The following is a 16,084-nucleotide window of genomic DNA, read 5'->3' as shown; positions in this document are numbered from 1 at the left end:
GAATTCTATATTGTTTGGATTTGTTCTTCTTTTGTCAAAGGGCCTCCACTAGACAGTGATTAAGTTTACTTTTGGGGTGTCCTGTCTCATGTTTTTTTCTTATGCTATTGTGGTTGTTCTTTGCTGTTTCTGTTTTTGTACATTTTAATGTTTGAGACAAATGAATGAAATAAAATGAAAAACACATCACGGCTGATATTTTCATTTTGTGGATAGATTGACTAAATACATAATTTGATATATTGTAGAATGCAGTTGGTGTGCATATTGGCCTTCAATGGCAGCATTCAATCTATTGATTTTGAAAATCTTCTACTAGGTTGGTATCTATTTATCGAAACATCTGACCCACGACAACCGAATGATACAGCACGACTTTTGAGTCAACAATTCGGCAATGGTGCGAATGGAGTCTGCATGAACTTCTGGTACTACATGCATGGACCTCATGTGGATGATCTTACCATCTCAAAGGCTATTGGCAGTACTGAGACTGTCCTGTGGAAACATACGGGAACTTTTGGACCTCAGTGGAACTATGGACAAATCCACATTGTTGAGCCTAGCATCTTCTCTGTACGTTGATATTGAAATACAGTTACATTCGTATATGCAACAAAATTATAAATCTTAATAAATTTAATGTGAATTTGTTGTGAAGATTTAAGATTTTATCAATCTGTAATAAAAACAATTATTAACTGATAATTAAAATCCTGGTCGTTATCCTCTGTCCCCAATTATATTTCTTCCTACATTGTTGAGCCTAGCATCTTCTCTGTACGTTGATATTGAAATACAGTTACATTCGTATATGCAACAAAATTATAAATCTTAATAAATTTAATGTGAATTTGTTGTGAAGATTTAAGATTTTATCAATCTGTAATAAAAACAATTATTAACTGATAATTAAAATCCTGGTCGTTATCCTCTGTCTCCAATTATATTTCTTCCACTTTTAAGTTAGTACCTTCCTCTACCAACTTTTAATACAAGTTATTGAAGGAGCTTATTTGATGAGAAACTCAGGAATGGTTATTGAGATTCGATTTTTTAATATTTTAAAAGAGGAGTTGGGGGAGGGGGAAGGTGGAAACAGGATGGTTACACCCCCTTTTTCCCTCTGTTTTTAAATATTCAGAAATCTGTATCTCATTAACTGTTCCTGATTCCCAATCAAATATGCTTGTTTGTGTTTTAGAAAAATCAGTTTTACAAAACAATTATTTATCCTATAAACATTTTATTGATCTTATGACTGTTTCATTACATTTTATGTTATTTTATATAATTTAAAGTATTGTTGGCCAGGGGTTTAGAGATGACGACTTGATGTGTCAGGCTTCAAATAAATAAATGTCCATACTCATCTTTTTATTTTCTTATCTTTTTAAAATTTTAATCAATTTATTATGTATCATTGTGTTTTTGTTGACTGTAGTTGGTTGTTGAAGCCAGACGTGGAGCCAGCTGGCAGGGTGACATATCAGTGGATGATTTCTGGTTTAACTCAGGCAACTGCCCACCGACTGGTAAGTTCAAGCTACAGTATGCTCATTTATTTGAACTTATGTACCAAATATTTCTTTAGTATACTGCACTTATATACTCTATGTTGTGGTGATCGAATACCTTTGTAAAATGGAATGTGTTGGAATTCTTCTGTGAAGGTTCATTACAAGTTTGCATTCCAACTACCCATCCAACTTATCAGGGAGTTGGTAATTGGACCTACATTTTGACAAATGACCAATGGCTGATAGCAGCTGGTCTGATATGGACAATGTTTAGAGTGATTTTGACCTAGTTTCTGCAGTATACAGTACTCTGAACCTATTTTTCTAATAAGGGGTTATTTTCGTTTTGAATTTTGTGGTATATTATCTGTTTTACTTATTTATATTTTGTTTTGTCAAACAGAACGATGTGACTTTGAGAATGGCTTGTGTGGCTTTACACAAGATTCCACCGATGATTTTGATTGGACGCTCCAATCAGGAGGTACTCCAAGTCAGGGAACAGGGCCTGCAAATGATCACACCTACTCTACCAAATATGGTAAGTAGCATTGAAATGCAAAATGGAAGAAATATACCCAAATTTCATTGGATGAAAAAAGTATATATTAATTATGTTTATTATTGATATTTTTATTATTTTTTGTTTTTCTCAAAGAATTCCATAATTTTCCTGTGAAAGTAACATTGGTGTTAAAGATGATAATAAATATTTGAGAAAAATGTTAGTCCCCATTGGAATGTTCTGTGATTGTTGCTTGCATTATTATTATTATTATTGTTATTTTAATATTTTTTATATTTCTTATTTTTGTTATTCATGTATAAATGTAAAAAGTTAAATTTTTGTTATTGAACCTATGTTTAAGAAAAAAATGCTATTTTCATATATCAGGTCATTATATGTATACTGAAATGTCATCTCCACGCCAAAATCAGGACAAGGCTCGTTTTGTCAGCTCAGTTTACCCGGCAACCAACGGCAAGTGTCTCCAGTTCTGGTACCATATGTATGGTCAAGATGTGGGAACCATCAACGTCTACAAGAAAGTATCGGGAACTTATACTCTCCTCTGGTCTGACGGCTGGACGGGTATCGATGAATGGCATGTAGTAGAGGTAACCGTTGTGAGTAGCAATAACTATCAAATTGTATTTGAGGGAGTTTGTGGTAGAAGCTGGCAAGGCGACATAGCTATCGATGACATTGTCAAATCAGATGGCGCGTGTCTACCGTTCGGAGACTGCAACTTTGAGACGGGAAGTCTATGCACATGGAAGAACGCTGAAGGGAAGTATGATGATTTTGACTGGGAAAGGATGCATGGATCAACACTATCAGGAAGCACAGGACCAGCCTTGGATCATACCCTGGGCTCAGCTTATGGTTAGTTCACTCATCTCATTTAATAAGTAATTGATAATTTTGAACACTTGTGGTGACTCAATAGACTACTTTGCCATGGGGGCTAGGCCCCACTCTGAAAAATTTTAAAAAATACCATTTACAGTGCCTATGATTATCTGCACCTGGATAAACTGTCTATTGCTATCATTAAATGATCCCTAGAAAACCCTTATGTATTCCTCCATTGATTACTTTCACATGCCCCCGCCCGGTCGCCAATCCCCCCAAAATGATCATGATCAAGTAGTTTAAAATTCACATAGATAACATTATTTTGTTGAGTTAGTGCCGCTCAACTGATCATCGAGCCTCCCCCTCTTCCCCTTCGCACCACCATCAACACCCCCACTTCAAGACTTCTAGATACGCCACTGATTAGAATAATTTGTATAACCATGCTAGCTAATCAATATATTTCAACAAGTCACCAGATAATGTGTGTAGTTTACTGTTTGAGTGTATACTCTGTTCTGTCAGGTACCTACTTGTATGCTGAAGCCTCTTCTCCACGAGTACAGGGTGACAATGCTTGGTTGATATCCGGCATCTACCGAAGTGACAAGTCTCGATGCATTGAGTTTTGGTACCACATGTATGGAGAGCAGATGGGTAAACTTCGTATTCGTCAATGGCCGTTGTACGACTCATACACCATCGTCTGGTCAACGGAAGGCAACAAGGGTGATGTCTGGCGACTAGGTCAAGCTACTCTTCCAACAACATCTGGAGATTATGAAGTTCTCTTTGAGGTCATCATTGGATCTGGTTACTTGGGAGATGCAGCAATTGATGATATTGTCTTCTATGATGGAGCTTGTGCAGGTATGTACCAGAAATATTTTATATCTGTATAATTATGAAAATACTTGTCTTCTATTCCAGAGTTTGTTGTTAAAATCCTGCATATCTATACATATATGTATATGTACAAGTAAAATAAAAGAAAAACATAAGTGTTTTACTATCAGCTTTAATATTGCTTATTTGTGTTCGTGACTAGATTACAAACTGAATGAAAAGTGTTTATTTTAAAACATGTACTATTTACAATGACCTAATGATCATCAAAGTTGGTCAACATTCCTAGGAATGACTTAAACTGGGCACTCCCTGCATCATACGACAAATCCATCTCCGCTCCCTGTGAGCAGTAGACAACGTGACAGCATCTGCTGATTGTTGCAGTCTGAATGGATCGCCATTAAAAATGATATAAAGTGGTCTGGTGCTGGTTAGCTGTCTGCCTCGCACTTCTTGCTAATTCGTTTAATTGTCTTTTTTCTTCAAATAATTTATGCTTGGTGTGGTTTATGTCAAGTTCTTCATAGTTTTTGATTCCTTTTTACTTCCTTGTTTGGTGCATTTTTGTAGTGTTTTTGCTAGGCTTACAACTTAGATTCTATTGTTTTTGTCGTGTTTACTAGGGGAGAACAATTGCTCTTGATCACTTCAATTTCCTGTTTGTTGTATACTTACTGGGCTTGGCTCACTTTGCCTGTAATGTTATTGATTAGGATTTGATATATTGTTTATAATTTTTCTAATATTATTAATGAATATGCCTTTAAATTTGAAGAATAATTTCAGGTCTCCTAATGCTATCTTTAAACGTAAAAGGGGATGGCGGGCTGGTTCTCATATGCATAAGAAAATGCCAGTGCATATTAGCAGACTTAATAACTCAGATAATACTGGTTTTCAAAGTGGTCCTAGAGTTTTAATTCCAATTCAACCCGTGGTTAAACTTAGAAAATTTCAACCTAGCATATGTGGCAAAGACATGCCAAAGCAGTCACTCGTCGCAAAAATCGATTTTGAGTTATTAATACAGTGTTAGAGAGTAAAATGATAGCTATAAAATGGTAAAAAAATCATTCAAATCGGACAAGCGTTTAACCACACAGCTGTTTAAAGAACAATATATGAGAAATCAGCCTTTAAAGTTTATGACTTTTAATAAAATCGGATTTAATGCAGTTTGCATTGCTGATAGGGTTTCAGACTAGTCACGACAACGGCCGATGCAATTTGCACTAAAACTCAACCACCGGCCAGCGATTCTTTTCCTGCAGGTGTCGGCGAGTTTTTGTTTTTCTCAGTTGGTAAGTGGCATTTGGAACAAAAGAAAATCTGAATTGTGATTTTTTTTGGTGGTCTAAGCCGGCCCGAGTTATTATTTGTGAATTCATTGCGTAATGGATAAGAACCACTTTCCGTAACCTTATTAAATTTCCTCAATGATTGTTTTTCATAAATGCAACTCACATCATTAACTGCTGAACCAATAATTCTAGAGGCTGCTTTACCAGGGGTTTTACAGACCCTCCTAATTTAAATCTTATTTTTCTCTGTTATGTTTGCAAACCAGGCAAATGCAAAATAAAACCAAAGTAGACTGAAAAACTGATTCATAGAATAGTTTAAGCATGATATTACTAACTTTTAATTTATTCAGTCTCCTCAACCAATAAAGCCTTTGATTCCCTTTTTTAACAATTGGATCAATATTCTTATCAAATTTTAACTTATCATCCAAGTAAGTGCCAAGGTTTTTGGACATGTTCGATAAAATTCCCTTCAATTGATAATTGCAGTTTGTCATTTGATCTCTTTCTGAAATCCCACACTATTTCCTTTGTCTTTTGCATTTATCTTCAGATAATTATCACTGCACCATGTAATAAGTTGATCAAATTCAGTCTTCTATACATGCTCAGTATTATTTCTTAACAAACAATTAAGGCCATATCATTAGCATATTTGACTATGTGACAGTTACTACTTTTGACAATACAATCACTTGTGTAAATAGTGAAAATTTTAATTTTATAATCAAATTTTAAGCAGTCTAACTAAACTGTGCTAAGGAATGTACTATTTACAGCCACATGCATTTTTGAGATTGTATCTTCGGATGTACTGTATATCAAGAAGCTTTTTCTAACAGAAGATTTTCTTTCATATTATTATTTTTACAAGAAGAATAAATAACATTTCCTTTTATTTGTAGTCTAGGATATCGTTTCCTATGTCCACTTGCAAGTCGCTGTGTTCTACGTGTGGTAGTTAATCTAAATATTCACGAAATAGTTTTATTCGTCCGCTGATATAATTTGCCATCACTCTGTCTTTGTATTTCTTCTGAAGCATATTAAGGATAAGCTTTACCATGTTATTACGCATCCCTTTCAGTAAATGTAACTGAACATAGTAATTTTGATTATTTATCATCTTAAATCCAATCCTTTCTTCCTCAACATATTTTTTATTGTCGTCATGTAAAATACAGCAAAATATCAGTCCCATACTGAAAATGTCTGCCTGCATAGTGTAGCTTTCACCATTTATTACCTCAGGAGCCATGTAGGGATATGTGCCAGCCAGTGTATTTGTGTACAATGTTTGCCTAATATCAGGTGAATCAAAAACCTTAGCCAATCCAAAATCAGCAATCTTAGCAACACCTTGGCTGTCGATCAAAATGTTGTCAGGCTTCAAATCTCGATGTGCAATATTGTTTTCATGAAGATATGCTACGCCATCTGCAATGTTTTGAATGAATCCCATACGCTTCTTTTCAAACGTGCAGTTCCAGCATCTCCTTAAGTATTCGTCTATAGAGCCATATTCACAGTATTCCAAGATAATGTTATAAGAAACGCTATCATGGAATCTATCGATGTACCCCACAACATTCACGTGTGCGCCGATTTGGAGAGATTGGATCTCATTCTTAACAGAATCCAACTGTTGTTTTGACTTATCAATCCTTTTTAAGGCAAAATGCTTTCCGTTTTTCTGTACTTTATATACATCACCAAATGTCCCGATGCCCAGAATTCTTTCTACTTGGTAGCCATTCACAACCCGACCAGATTCTAGTTCTAGATTCGTGCTTGAAGAAGTCCCCATATTTTTTCCAAATCTTGTTGAGTATCTATTTTGGGAATTAAGAACAATGATCAGTAATAAATCAAAAGAACTACTGTACAATTGCAAAGTCAAGAATTATGGAAAAAAATTAAACTCTGCCCACCTATTGAGATGGAGGCCTACATTAGTACACCAAATTCAGTTGCATCCTGCAGGTTCAGCAAAGGCTGTATAACAATAAGGGGAAATGGAAAATGTCCACCCCTGTTTTGCCATTATATTACATGTTTTGAAATAAGAAAAAAAGTACAATACATATTCAAAATGTGAAAAAGTAGGGCCTTTGGCTCCTTCGTTACTGCTGCTAACGTTCCCCACATATTTATTCTATAATAATAATAATCTTTATCTATTCACAAGACTCTTTCACCCAGTGGGTGTTCTTATAAAAGGACATGAGGTACATAAATACAGTTGTATAAAACTTATTAAACTAAACTAAAAACAAAAATGCACATTGACAACACCATATATTATTAACAAACTTAAAACTAACTTGATTTAAATCAAAATTATGACAATGCTACAATGAAGTAAGGTAGCATTTGTCCTTTCAACTAACATAAATTGACTATATAAACTACTGAATACTTAAAAGATAAAGAGGATTAATACTAAAAAACGATGTTGATGTTCACAATAATAATTATTTTTTTATTTTATTAAGCCTAATTCAGTGCACACTCGGTAATCATTGTTTGGAAGATATTTCTATTTGTTCTGGATCTGCTTTTTTGTCCTGCTCTAAAAAGACTGCAGCGAGGCTCGACTTTGCCAGCTTTTACAAAACAGGTAGCATAGATTGTAGCTCAAATTTGGTCTGAGGTCACAAAAACATGATGAGCATTCACCACCTTAAAATAAATATTCATCAATGTTGACCCTCTAACCAGGGTATAGGTTATAGATTTATTGTGACAGCCTGACGTGCATTGGGGCTATATTCAGGAAACTGTTTTGGTGACTGGGGCGTTCTCTATTCTTCCATAATAGTATGGAATTCCAGTGCAGTTTTAGCAGTATCGTCATAGTTATAATGTAACGTATAGTATATCTTATTCATTGGTTATAAAATAGAAATAACTGCCTCTATGAAAACACCTTTATATATAATATTTTAATAAACTCTCTGTTCGCAAATGATGTCATTCACAAATTTTATTGATTTTCACCATCAACTATCGTTTAGGTGAACCCAATATATTTTACACAAAACCTTTCTAATACCACCTAATTTTAGCTTAAAAATGTTATTTTCAAATGGAAAACATTGAAAATCCATTTTATGTCCATTTTATTTTTTAATACTCAAGAGTCTTAGAATATAAACAAGTTAATAACAAGTGCACTGGTATTCCTATTTTTATATCACTGTGCTTCAGTGGTGGAAATCAGGTATCCATATTCTACATCACTATACTCCAATGCATAGTGCTTTATAAGTATCTTTATCACCTAGCAGATCTGCGCATAGAGGTAACCTATATGGTCTGTCTGCCATAAATAAACCAAAAATTGACTAAATTGTAGTGTAAAAGGACTTACCAGAAGCAAACACAGCAGAATTTAAAAGGTTCTAACAATTTAAATGATAAGTATAATTGTCTATTTCGTGAATACTGTACTTACTGTACTGACCGACAAACAAATGATGACGTAGATAGGGCGTTGGCGCCTAAACAATCAGATGGTTCTATTTTTGCCATAGGGGTGTTCTTAATGAACAGTGGCAATTAGTCGGTTTTTCTTAGTAAGTATGTCATTCATAGACTACCAATATCACTACTAATTTGTGTAATCTAAAGCGTGATAAATAATTAATGCTTCTGACTACTACTACATTGTATCCTGTGTATTCATAACAATGTTTATTGAATTTTACTTTTTGTTTCACAATGCCCTGTAACTCATGTAAATGTTATAGTCATTGTTATTCATATCAGTGGTGGAGATTCCATATTTTTGTAGGGTGGAGAAATAACTTGAATTGACCCACTAAGACTGGGGGCTGGCTGACACTTTAATATTTGGAATTTGAAAAAAGAATCAACATTAAAAGTTGTACTTTTTTACTGTACGGTATATCTATTTATGCCGAAGTGTAGGCCTATCATGTATGTTTTAACCACAGTGTGGCAGAAATATGTAGATTATTCTTTTTTTTTTTTTTTTTGACTCAAGTGAAATTTTAATTTTCAAAAATCTTACACAAAAAATAAATTTTAAACGTTGAAGAAGAGGAATCTGTGAGTGTGAAAAAAGTAGGTGATCAAAACTCAAATTTGAACCCGGTACCTTCTACATTCTATGCAGACACCTTAACCAACTAGGCCATTGATGCTTTGTTGAAAATTTAAATCAGTTTAAAGCATCTAATCCTTTACACATATGCATAGTTCAACAGCACTAGTCCTTGATTCATCTCGGTATTCTTTATTCAAAAAACCACAAAACAACAACAATTTCATAAAATATGGCAGCTCATTAATGCGTACGCATTAAGAGTTGAATTACATTTCATGATTAAAAAGTGAATAAAAATTTGTTAATAAAAAAAAAATAAATAAATAAATAAATAAATAAAAAAAACTCAAATCCATCACGGAAACAAGACATCAAAAGGTGAAAGGAGCACAGTTCAACGCTCAAGATCATAGTCATTAATAAGATTCACCAAATACGGTAAAGGACTGCTCCTGTGGCGCGACGATGTGTATAAGAGACAGGTATAGACTATCGCCAGGTCGTCAGAAGAGACACCCCGCCGTTTAAGTGTACGCAGGGTATATAGCCTACTATTACCTCTTTTAACCATATAGTTTACGTGTTTGTCCCACTTAAGGTTAGATTGTATAAACACCCCAAGAAGTTTTAAAAATCGCATGTGGCAATAACCTGGTCATTAAGAGTAATACACGGGGGAGGATTTTTAGAAAAACAAACGTCCATAATAAAGCATTTCAAGGGATTAAGTCTCATGTTACTTTGTTCGGACCATGAGAGAATACTTGCTGCACAGTTAGGAAGCTCAGAGTTTTGATGAATCTTGCGAGATTCCACAAACGTGAGATCATCAACATATTTATAATGATGAATAGATTCGTTGTTACTAGAAGCCTCATTTATCATTGCTAGAAAAACAATGGGCCCCAGTTTGGTGCCCTGAGGCACACCGGCATTGATAACCGCTTGATCTGATAACACTCCTTGGTATTTCACTTGATGTATGTGACCACTTAAGAACTCGGCAATCCAAGAAACATAAGCAGAAGGGACAGACATATCCAAAATCCGACGGATTGCAATCGAATGATCAATGAGGTCGAACGCTTTCGAGAAGTCCATTAAGAGAATAGATGAAACAGCGTGAGGTGTATCTGCGTGGCTATGAAGTTTATTTAAAATATTAATAAGGCAATGATTAGTTGAAATTCCTTTAAGATTTCCAAACTGCATCTTGTCTAGCTTAACCTTCATTGTGGCAATGGTGTCAGCAGCGATAAAATGTTCGGCAATCTTAGCGAAATGATCTGTAATGGCAATAGGTCTCATATTGCTCAATGAAAAGGGAACACGACTCGCTTTCGGAATTGGAACTACATGAGCTCGTTTCCATTGATGTGGGACGACAGATTCTTGATATGAGCAGTTAATAACATGACAAAGAGGTCTTGAAAGTTCGTACGAAAATAATTTGATGAATTTAGCAGAAATCTGATCTGGTCCACTCGAAGTGCGAAGTTTAACCTTATTAAGTTGCGCAAGGACCTCCCATGGTTCAATCCAACGAGGAGGAGTGCACGGAAGAAAAGCAGGCAACAAAGTTCTATCCAATGCCTCAAGTGAAGCATTAACGTTAGTCAGGTGAGAAGAGACACAATTTGCGATAGTTTTAGAATTCGTGATTTCAGTATTGTCCATGATGCATAGCAAGTAACAGAGATCGATATTACATGCCCTTATAAATGTGTATATATGTATCATATAAGTTTTTTATATACATACATATATACATACACACACACACACATATATATACACATACACACACACATATATATACACATACACACACATATATATATACACATACACACACACACACATATATATACACATACATACACACATATAGCAACACCACTGGAGGAAAAGATAAGTTTTAATGACCCAAGATTTTGATGCAATAATAGTAGTCATCTGTAATCGTTGGGTAATCATTGGATACTAAACTATTTTAAGCCTACATTCACCCTTCTTTCATCAACCCAGACGTTCTGCGTAGAGAACTAAATAGGGTTAATTAAATATGGTAAATTAATAAGTTGTTAATTATAATAGTCCATTTCGTGAATACTTACCTGGAAAAACCAACTAATTGCCATTGTTCCCAAAAAATATAGAACAGTCCAACCCAGTGTGCCACGTACGAACCATCTCCCTAACAATCGTCCTCATTCCCTATTCGACTGAGTTCGACATTAGAGCTCCCCTTTGTGACTAAAAGAGGATTATACCACATACTTTTTATTGAGAAATTGTGTTATTTTCTTGGAAGAAGTTTAGAAGAAAAAGCTTGGATTTATATTTTTTATTCCTTAGATTACGAATTTGTGTTGATTTCAAGAAGTTTACGACATATCCTTTGTTTTAGCTTTTGATTTAGTAGTCTGTAGACGCTATGTCTGCGCGCAAATCGTGCTCGGTGTGTGGGGGCCCAAACGGAGTGTCAAGCTTGATAGACACTCCGATTCCCCTCTTGTGCTGCTCTTGCAGTAAAGTGGAGCCCTGCGAGGTTTGCGCAAGCTGGCCCATGACTTAAGTTTGCGGCGGCTCCTGATTGGGCAGCCTAAAGCTGCCCCATAATCTGGGAGTTTGTTGCCGGCTGTGTCGAGGGTCATAAGGGTGGCGCCAGGGGAGGCACCCTGTCGGGGAGAAAAAGCACAATTTGTTGGGGAGAAAAAAATTTTTTATGTATTTTCTACATATTAGTAGACTCTAAAATCAATTGAATAAGGCTTTGAAAAACCTAAATTGTCAAAAATTTTGGGGGCCTTGCCCCCTGGACCTCTTTCGAAAACCTGTTAATCGAAGCTCGACCAAGCCCACTTTGCTTGAAATCCGACCTCTCGTCGGAGCATCGGACCCCCACGTTGGGCAAATCCTGGCGCCACCCATGTCCTCCGCTGGTCCATTGTCTCTTTTTGGTCCACTTGACCCTGCTTTGGTGTCTTTGTTCTCCAAACAGGTGGGTCGTGCTGCCAGGGAGGTTTTCGCCGGGCTGAAGGACGCTTCGGCTGTGTCTGACCTGTCTATTCCCCCGGTTCTGGTGGGCCTGGGGAGAAGGTCCTTGTGGGGGAGACGAGTCGCCTATCTTGAGTCAGAGGCTGAGGAGTTAATTCTCAGTTCTGATCTTTCCCAGCTCGTTGCCCGGGCGATGCCAGCCATTCTTCACCATTTATGAGTCTCTTTTGAGACTCCTTCCCAGGGTGGTTTGGGTTGCGGGCCGCCGCCAGTCCCGAGGACCATTTCAAGCAGTTTATACGGTTGTGCCCCCCCCCCCCCCATTCCTGAACTGCCAAGGGCAGATTGCATGAAGATCGGAAGCTTTCTTCTACTTAATCATAATAATATATACAGTAAAGCAAAAGTAAGAATGATGAAACAACTAAATAGAGTACAAACAATAGTAAGTGAAAGATAGCTTATTTTAAATTCTTGAAAGCAAACTTATTATATAAGGTAACAAAGTAAAATACAAGCTAAATTAACCAGTTTTATAACGTGAGCTGAAACAAAACATGCTCTATTACCTTATATAGAGTATCACACTGAACCAACTTTCAATTGGTGTAGAACCCAAGGGATTCAATAATTTTTAAAAGGCTTTAAATTACAACCTCAGCTGTCAAAACTTACATTGTGACAAATAATTTAGTAGTACTTAATAAGTGAGGAAATGTATGTTCAACAAAGTATAAATCAAGGCATCATAGAGTGAAGGTCAGGTTTTTTACATGATATTGTACCTTGCTAATGAATCCAAAAATTAACCACTAATCTAACAAAACCTGAAGCCCTATAATTATATATAATTATGTATAATTTGTTAATTAAAAAAAATATGAAGTTATGAATTATTAAATTAAAAAAATGTTTAGAATTTTAATTATAAACTAATTGTTACATTAGTGATTAATGATTTCAATAGTTAGTTGGCATCCTACACTAGCTACGTATGGCGTATCGTTTTTTTTTTTATGCGCTCAATGAGCGTAGTTGGCTCTCTTGTTCTATTTATACTCTTTGGTAATACTTCAACCATGTGATGTAATATTAACAACTAAAACAAAATTCAACTATATTAACCACTAATGTAACAAAAATCAACCACTAATGTAATAAGGTGTTAAGTAGAATATTGTTATATCTTATCAATTATTATATTTTATAATTTTAATTACAAAACTAATTGTTATATCAGTGGTGAATTATTTCAATAATGGGTGATACTTTAACCATTAATGTAATAATTAAAAACTAATTTAACAGAAGTCAACCATATTAACCACTAATGTAAGATGTTATGTAGAATAGTAGAATAGTGTTATATTTTATTAATTATCATATTTTATAATTTTAATTAAAAAACTAATTGTTACATTAATCAACCACTACTGTAATAAGGTGTTAAGTAGAATATTGTTATATCTTATCAATTATTATATTTTATAATTTAATTGCAAAACTAATTGTTATATTAGTGGTGAATTATATAATGGGTGATACTTCAACCACTAATGTAATATTAAACACTAATGTAACAAAAATCAACCACTCATGTAATAAGGTGTTAAGTAGAATATTGTTATATTTTATTAATTATTATATTTTATAATTTTAATTATTTCAATAATAATAGTGATACTTCAACCATTAATGTAATAATCACCACTAATGTAATAAAAACCAACAACTAATGTAATAAAGGTGTTACAGTAAGTAGAATATTGTTATATTTTATCAATTAAAATGAAAAAAATATTATTCAAATTACTGTATATTTTAGAAGGAATAGAAATAGTCAAAATTCTTAAATAACATGATCGGATGAAGGATAGAACTACATACATATTTTGTTTTGAGGCGATCAAGGCTTATTGATGATTTGGCCAGGCATCAGTTTTACCTGGACTATGTGCGTTAAACCAGATGAGCACCATACACTGTATGTGTCTTTTGTGCAAAATCCTATGGTTTCATTGTTATCGACTGCTGTAAACCCAAAGCCTCCCACATTGGGGTAGCAAACTCTTCCTGAAATTAGAGCATGCTACATTAACTTTTCTTTGACTTTCGTTGCATTCTGTCAATAAGCTCTATTATGAACCTATCATAACCGACAGTAATTCAAACTTGTACTCTTTTTGTGTGTTCATCTTATTTCCAATCATTTCTTTCTCGACCTTTCTTTTTAAGTTGTCATCTAAAATACTGTAAAATATCAGTCCCATACTGAAAATGTCTGCTTGGAAATTGTATTGGCCTTCAGACATGGGCTTAGCACCCTAAGTAAATAATATTATTACCTCTGGAGCCATGTAGGGAAATGTGCCAGCCAGTGTATTCATGTACAATTTCTCCACAGTAGCCTTTGAATTAAAAACCTTAGCCAATCCAAAATCAGCAATCTTAGCAACACATTGGCTGTCGATCAAAATGTTGGCTGGCTTCAAATCTCGATGTACGATGTGAAGATCATGAAGATGTGCTACACCATTCGCTATGTCTTTGATGAATCCCATACGCTTCTTTTTATCCGGGCGGTTTTTTTTAAAGAAATTGTCTATAGAGCCATATTCACAGTATTCCAAGACGATGTTATAAGCAATGTCATCACAGAAGTGACTGGTGTACTTTACAACATTTCTATGTGCACTGATTGTAAGAGATTTGATTTCATTCAAAACAGAATCAAGCCCTTGGGCTGACCATCAAAAGAACTGCAATTGCAAAATCAAGAAATCAATCCCTCCACACTATAAACTATAAATATAGCAACCACTGATGTTAGTCTATACCACATTACAACTGCTGATGTTTTGGGGTTTTTTTTTTTCCTGCACCCTGACTGAGACCCTTTCTTCCCCAGTTTGCACTTACTGCATTAGAATCTTCATCACTCAATGATGCCACCGCCTATATCAACACCATTGCCATCATCATCATCGCCATTGTCATTAAATCATTATCATAGTCATCGTCAACTTCACTGTCATCATTATCACCACCATCATCACCACCATGTAGTTATTTAATGTTTTTCTAATTTCCTTGGCAATCAAAATGTTAGCGGTAGGACCGCTGGACCCCTGTAAAAATAACCTTATTGTAACATTGTGCCCCTTGAACACATCACAAAACTTAACTTAGTTCTCTATATAGTCCGGGGGCATATGTCGAAAAATGGGCTCCCATGGGATTTTTGTGATCATTTTAGTTTTTTGGATGGAATATATACTTTGAAGTATGCTGAATCCAATAAAATGAGTCGCCAATTTTTTTACGCACATCTTCATATGCAAATTAGTTAAAATATGCAAATTAGTTCTGAAAATGTAGGGTACTTATATCTCGGTAACCACTTGTCGTAGAAAGTTGATTCTTTCTTAAAGTTGTTCAGAACATGCATGTTTTTATTTACCCTAATGAAACATTTTCTTCAAAAATGACCGGAAGTGCCATTTTGCCGACCCTTATTAGCATAAATATGCAAATTAGGGGTGGAAATATAGGGAGCTATATCTAGAAAACCACTGGTCGTACAGAGTTGCTTTTTGCAGCAAAATGTTTAAAACATGCATATTTATGTTTACTATAATGGACAATTTCCTCTAGAAATGACCGGAAACTGCGTTTTTGACCTTTGACCTCAACTTTGCTTGAATTTAATATCTTGGCAACCATTGATCGTACAGAGTTGCTTTTTGTAACAAAATATTTACAATATGCACATTTATAGTCTAACAGAATAATTTCTCAATATCAACCAGAAACTTTTCTATTGACCTTTGACCTATCTTTGCAGTATATAGACCTATTATATGTATATATACCTGATGATGACTTATGGTCGAAAGTATTATTACAACAATTGTATTATTACTTGAATATACATATGTAGGCCTATATATGTATATGTATGTATATATATATGTATATA

The 16,084-nt window shown here is 34.8% G+C and overlaps 2 protein-coding genes across 3 annotated transcripts in view; one reads left to right on the top strand and one right to left on the bottom strand.

Moving 5' to 3' along the window:
- Positions 1-417: 417 nt before the first annotated feature.
- Positions 418-16,084, top strand: part of LOC117117538 (MAM and LDL-receptor class A domain-containing protein 1-like) — a gene marked incomplete at its 3' end in the record, with an annotated part of 28,710 nt that continues 13,043 nt past the window's right edge. The window contains exons 1-5 of the mRNA XM_033261854.1: positions 418-576; positions 1,445-1,535; positions 1,924-2,061; positions 2,416-2,907; positions 3,406-3,750. Coding sequence (XP_033117745.1) covers positions 418-576; positions 1,445-1,535; positions 1,924-2,061; positions 2,416-2,907; positions 3,406-3,750 — 1,225 coding nt within the window. The remainder of the gene's footprint in view (positions 577-1,444; positions 1,536-1,923; positions 2,062-2,415; positions 2,908-3,405; positions 3,751-16,084) is intronic.
- LOC117117539 (aurora kinase B-like) overlaps positions 5,348-16,084 on the bottom strand; it is a 15,786-nt gene continuing 5,049 nt past the window's right edge. Inside the window, exons 1-2 of one of the 2 annotated variants that reach the window (XM_033261856.1) lie at positions 8,407-8,513; positions 5,348-6,865 (exon numbers count right to left, since the gene is read on the bottom strand). In XM_033261856.1, the coding sequence (XP_033117747.1) occupies positions 5,995-6,840 (846 nt within the window). In that variant the 5' untranslated portion in view covers positions 6,841-6,865; positions 8,407-8,513 and the 3' untranslated portion in view covers positions 5,348-5,994. Of the gene's footprint in view, positions 6,866-8,406; positions 8,514-16,084 lie in introns of those variants that run through there. The other variant, XM_033261855.1, reaches the window with a different exon arrangement.

Source organism: Anneissia japonica, unplaced genomic scaffold (assembly GCF_011630105.1).
Source record: "Anneissia japonica isolate Jap-2015-1 unplaced genomic scaffold, ASM1163010v1 scaffold4504_len55895_cov133, whole genome shotgun sequence".
Classification (NCBI taxonomy): Eukaryota; Metazoa; Echinodermata; class Crinoidea; order Comatulida; family Comatulidae; genus Anneissia; species Anneissia japonica.
Note: the sequence above shows the minus strand (reverse complement) of the source record. Positions and strands in the feature narration are given on the sequence as shown.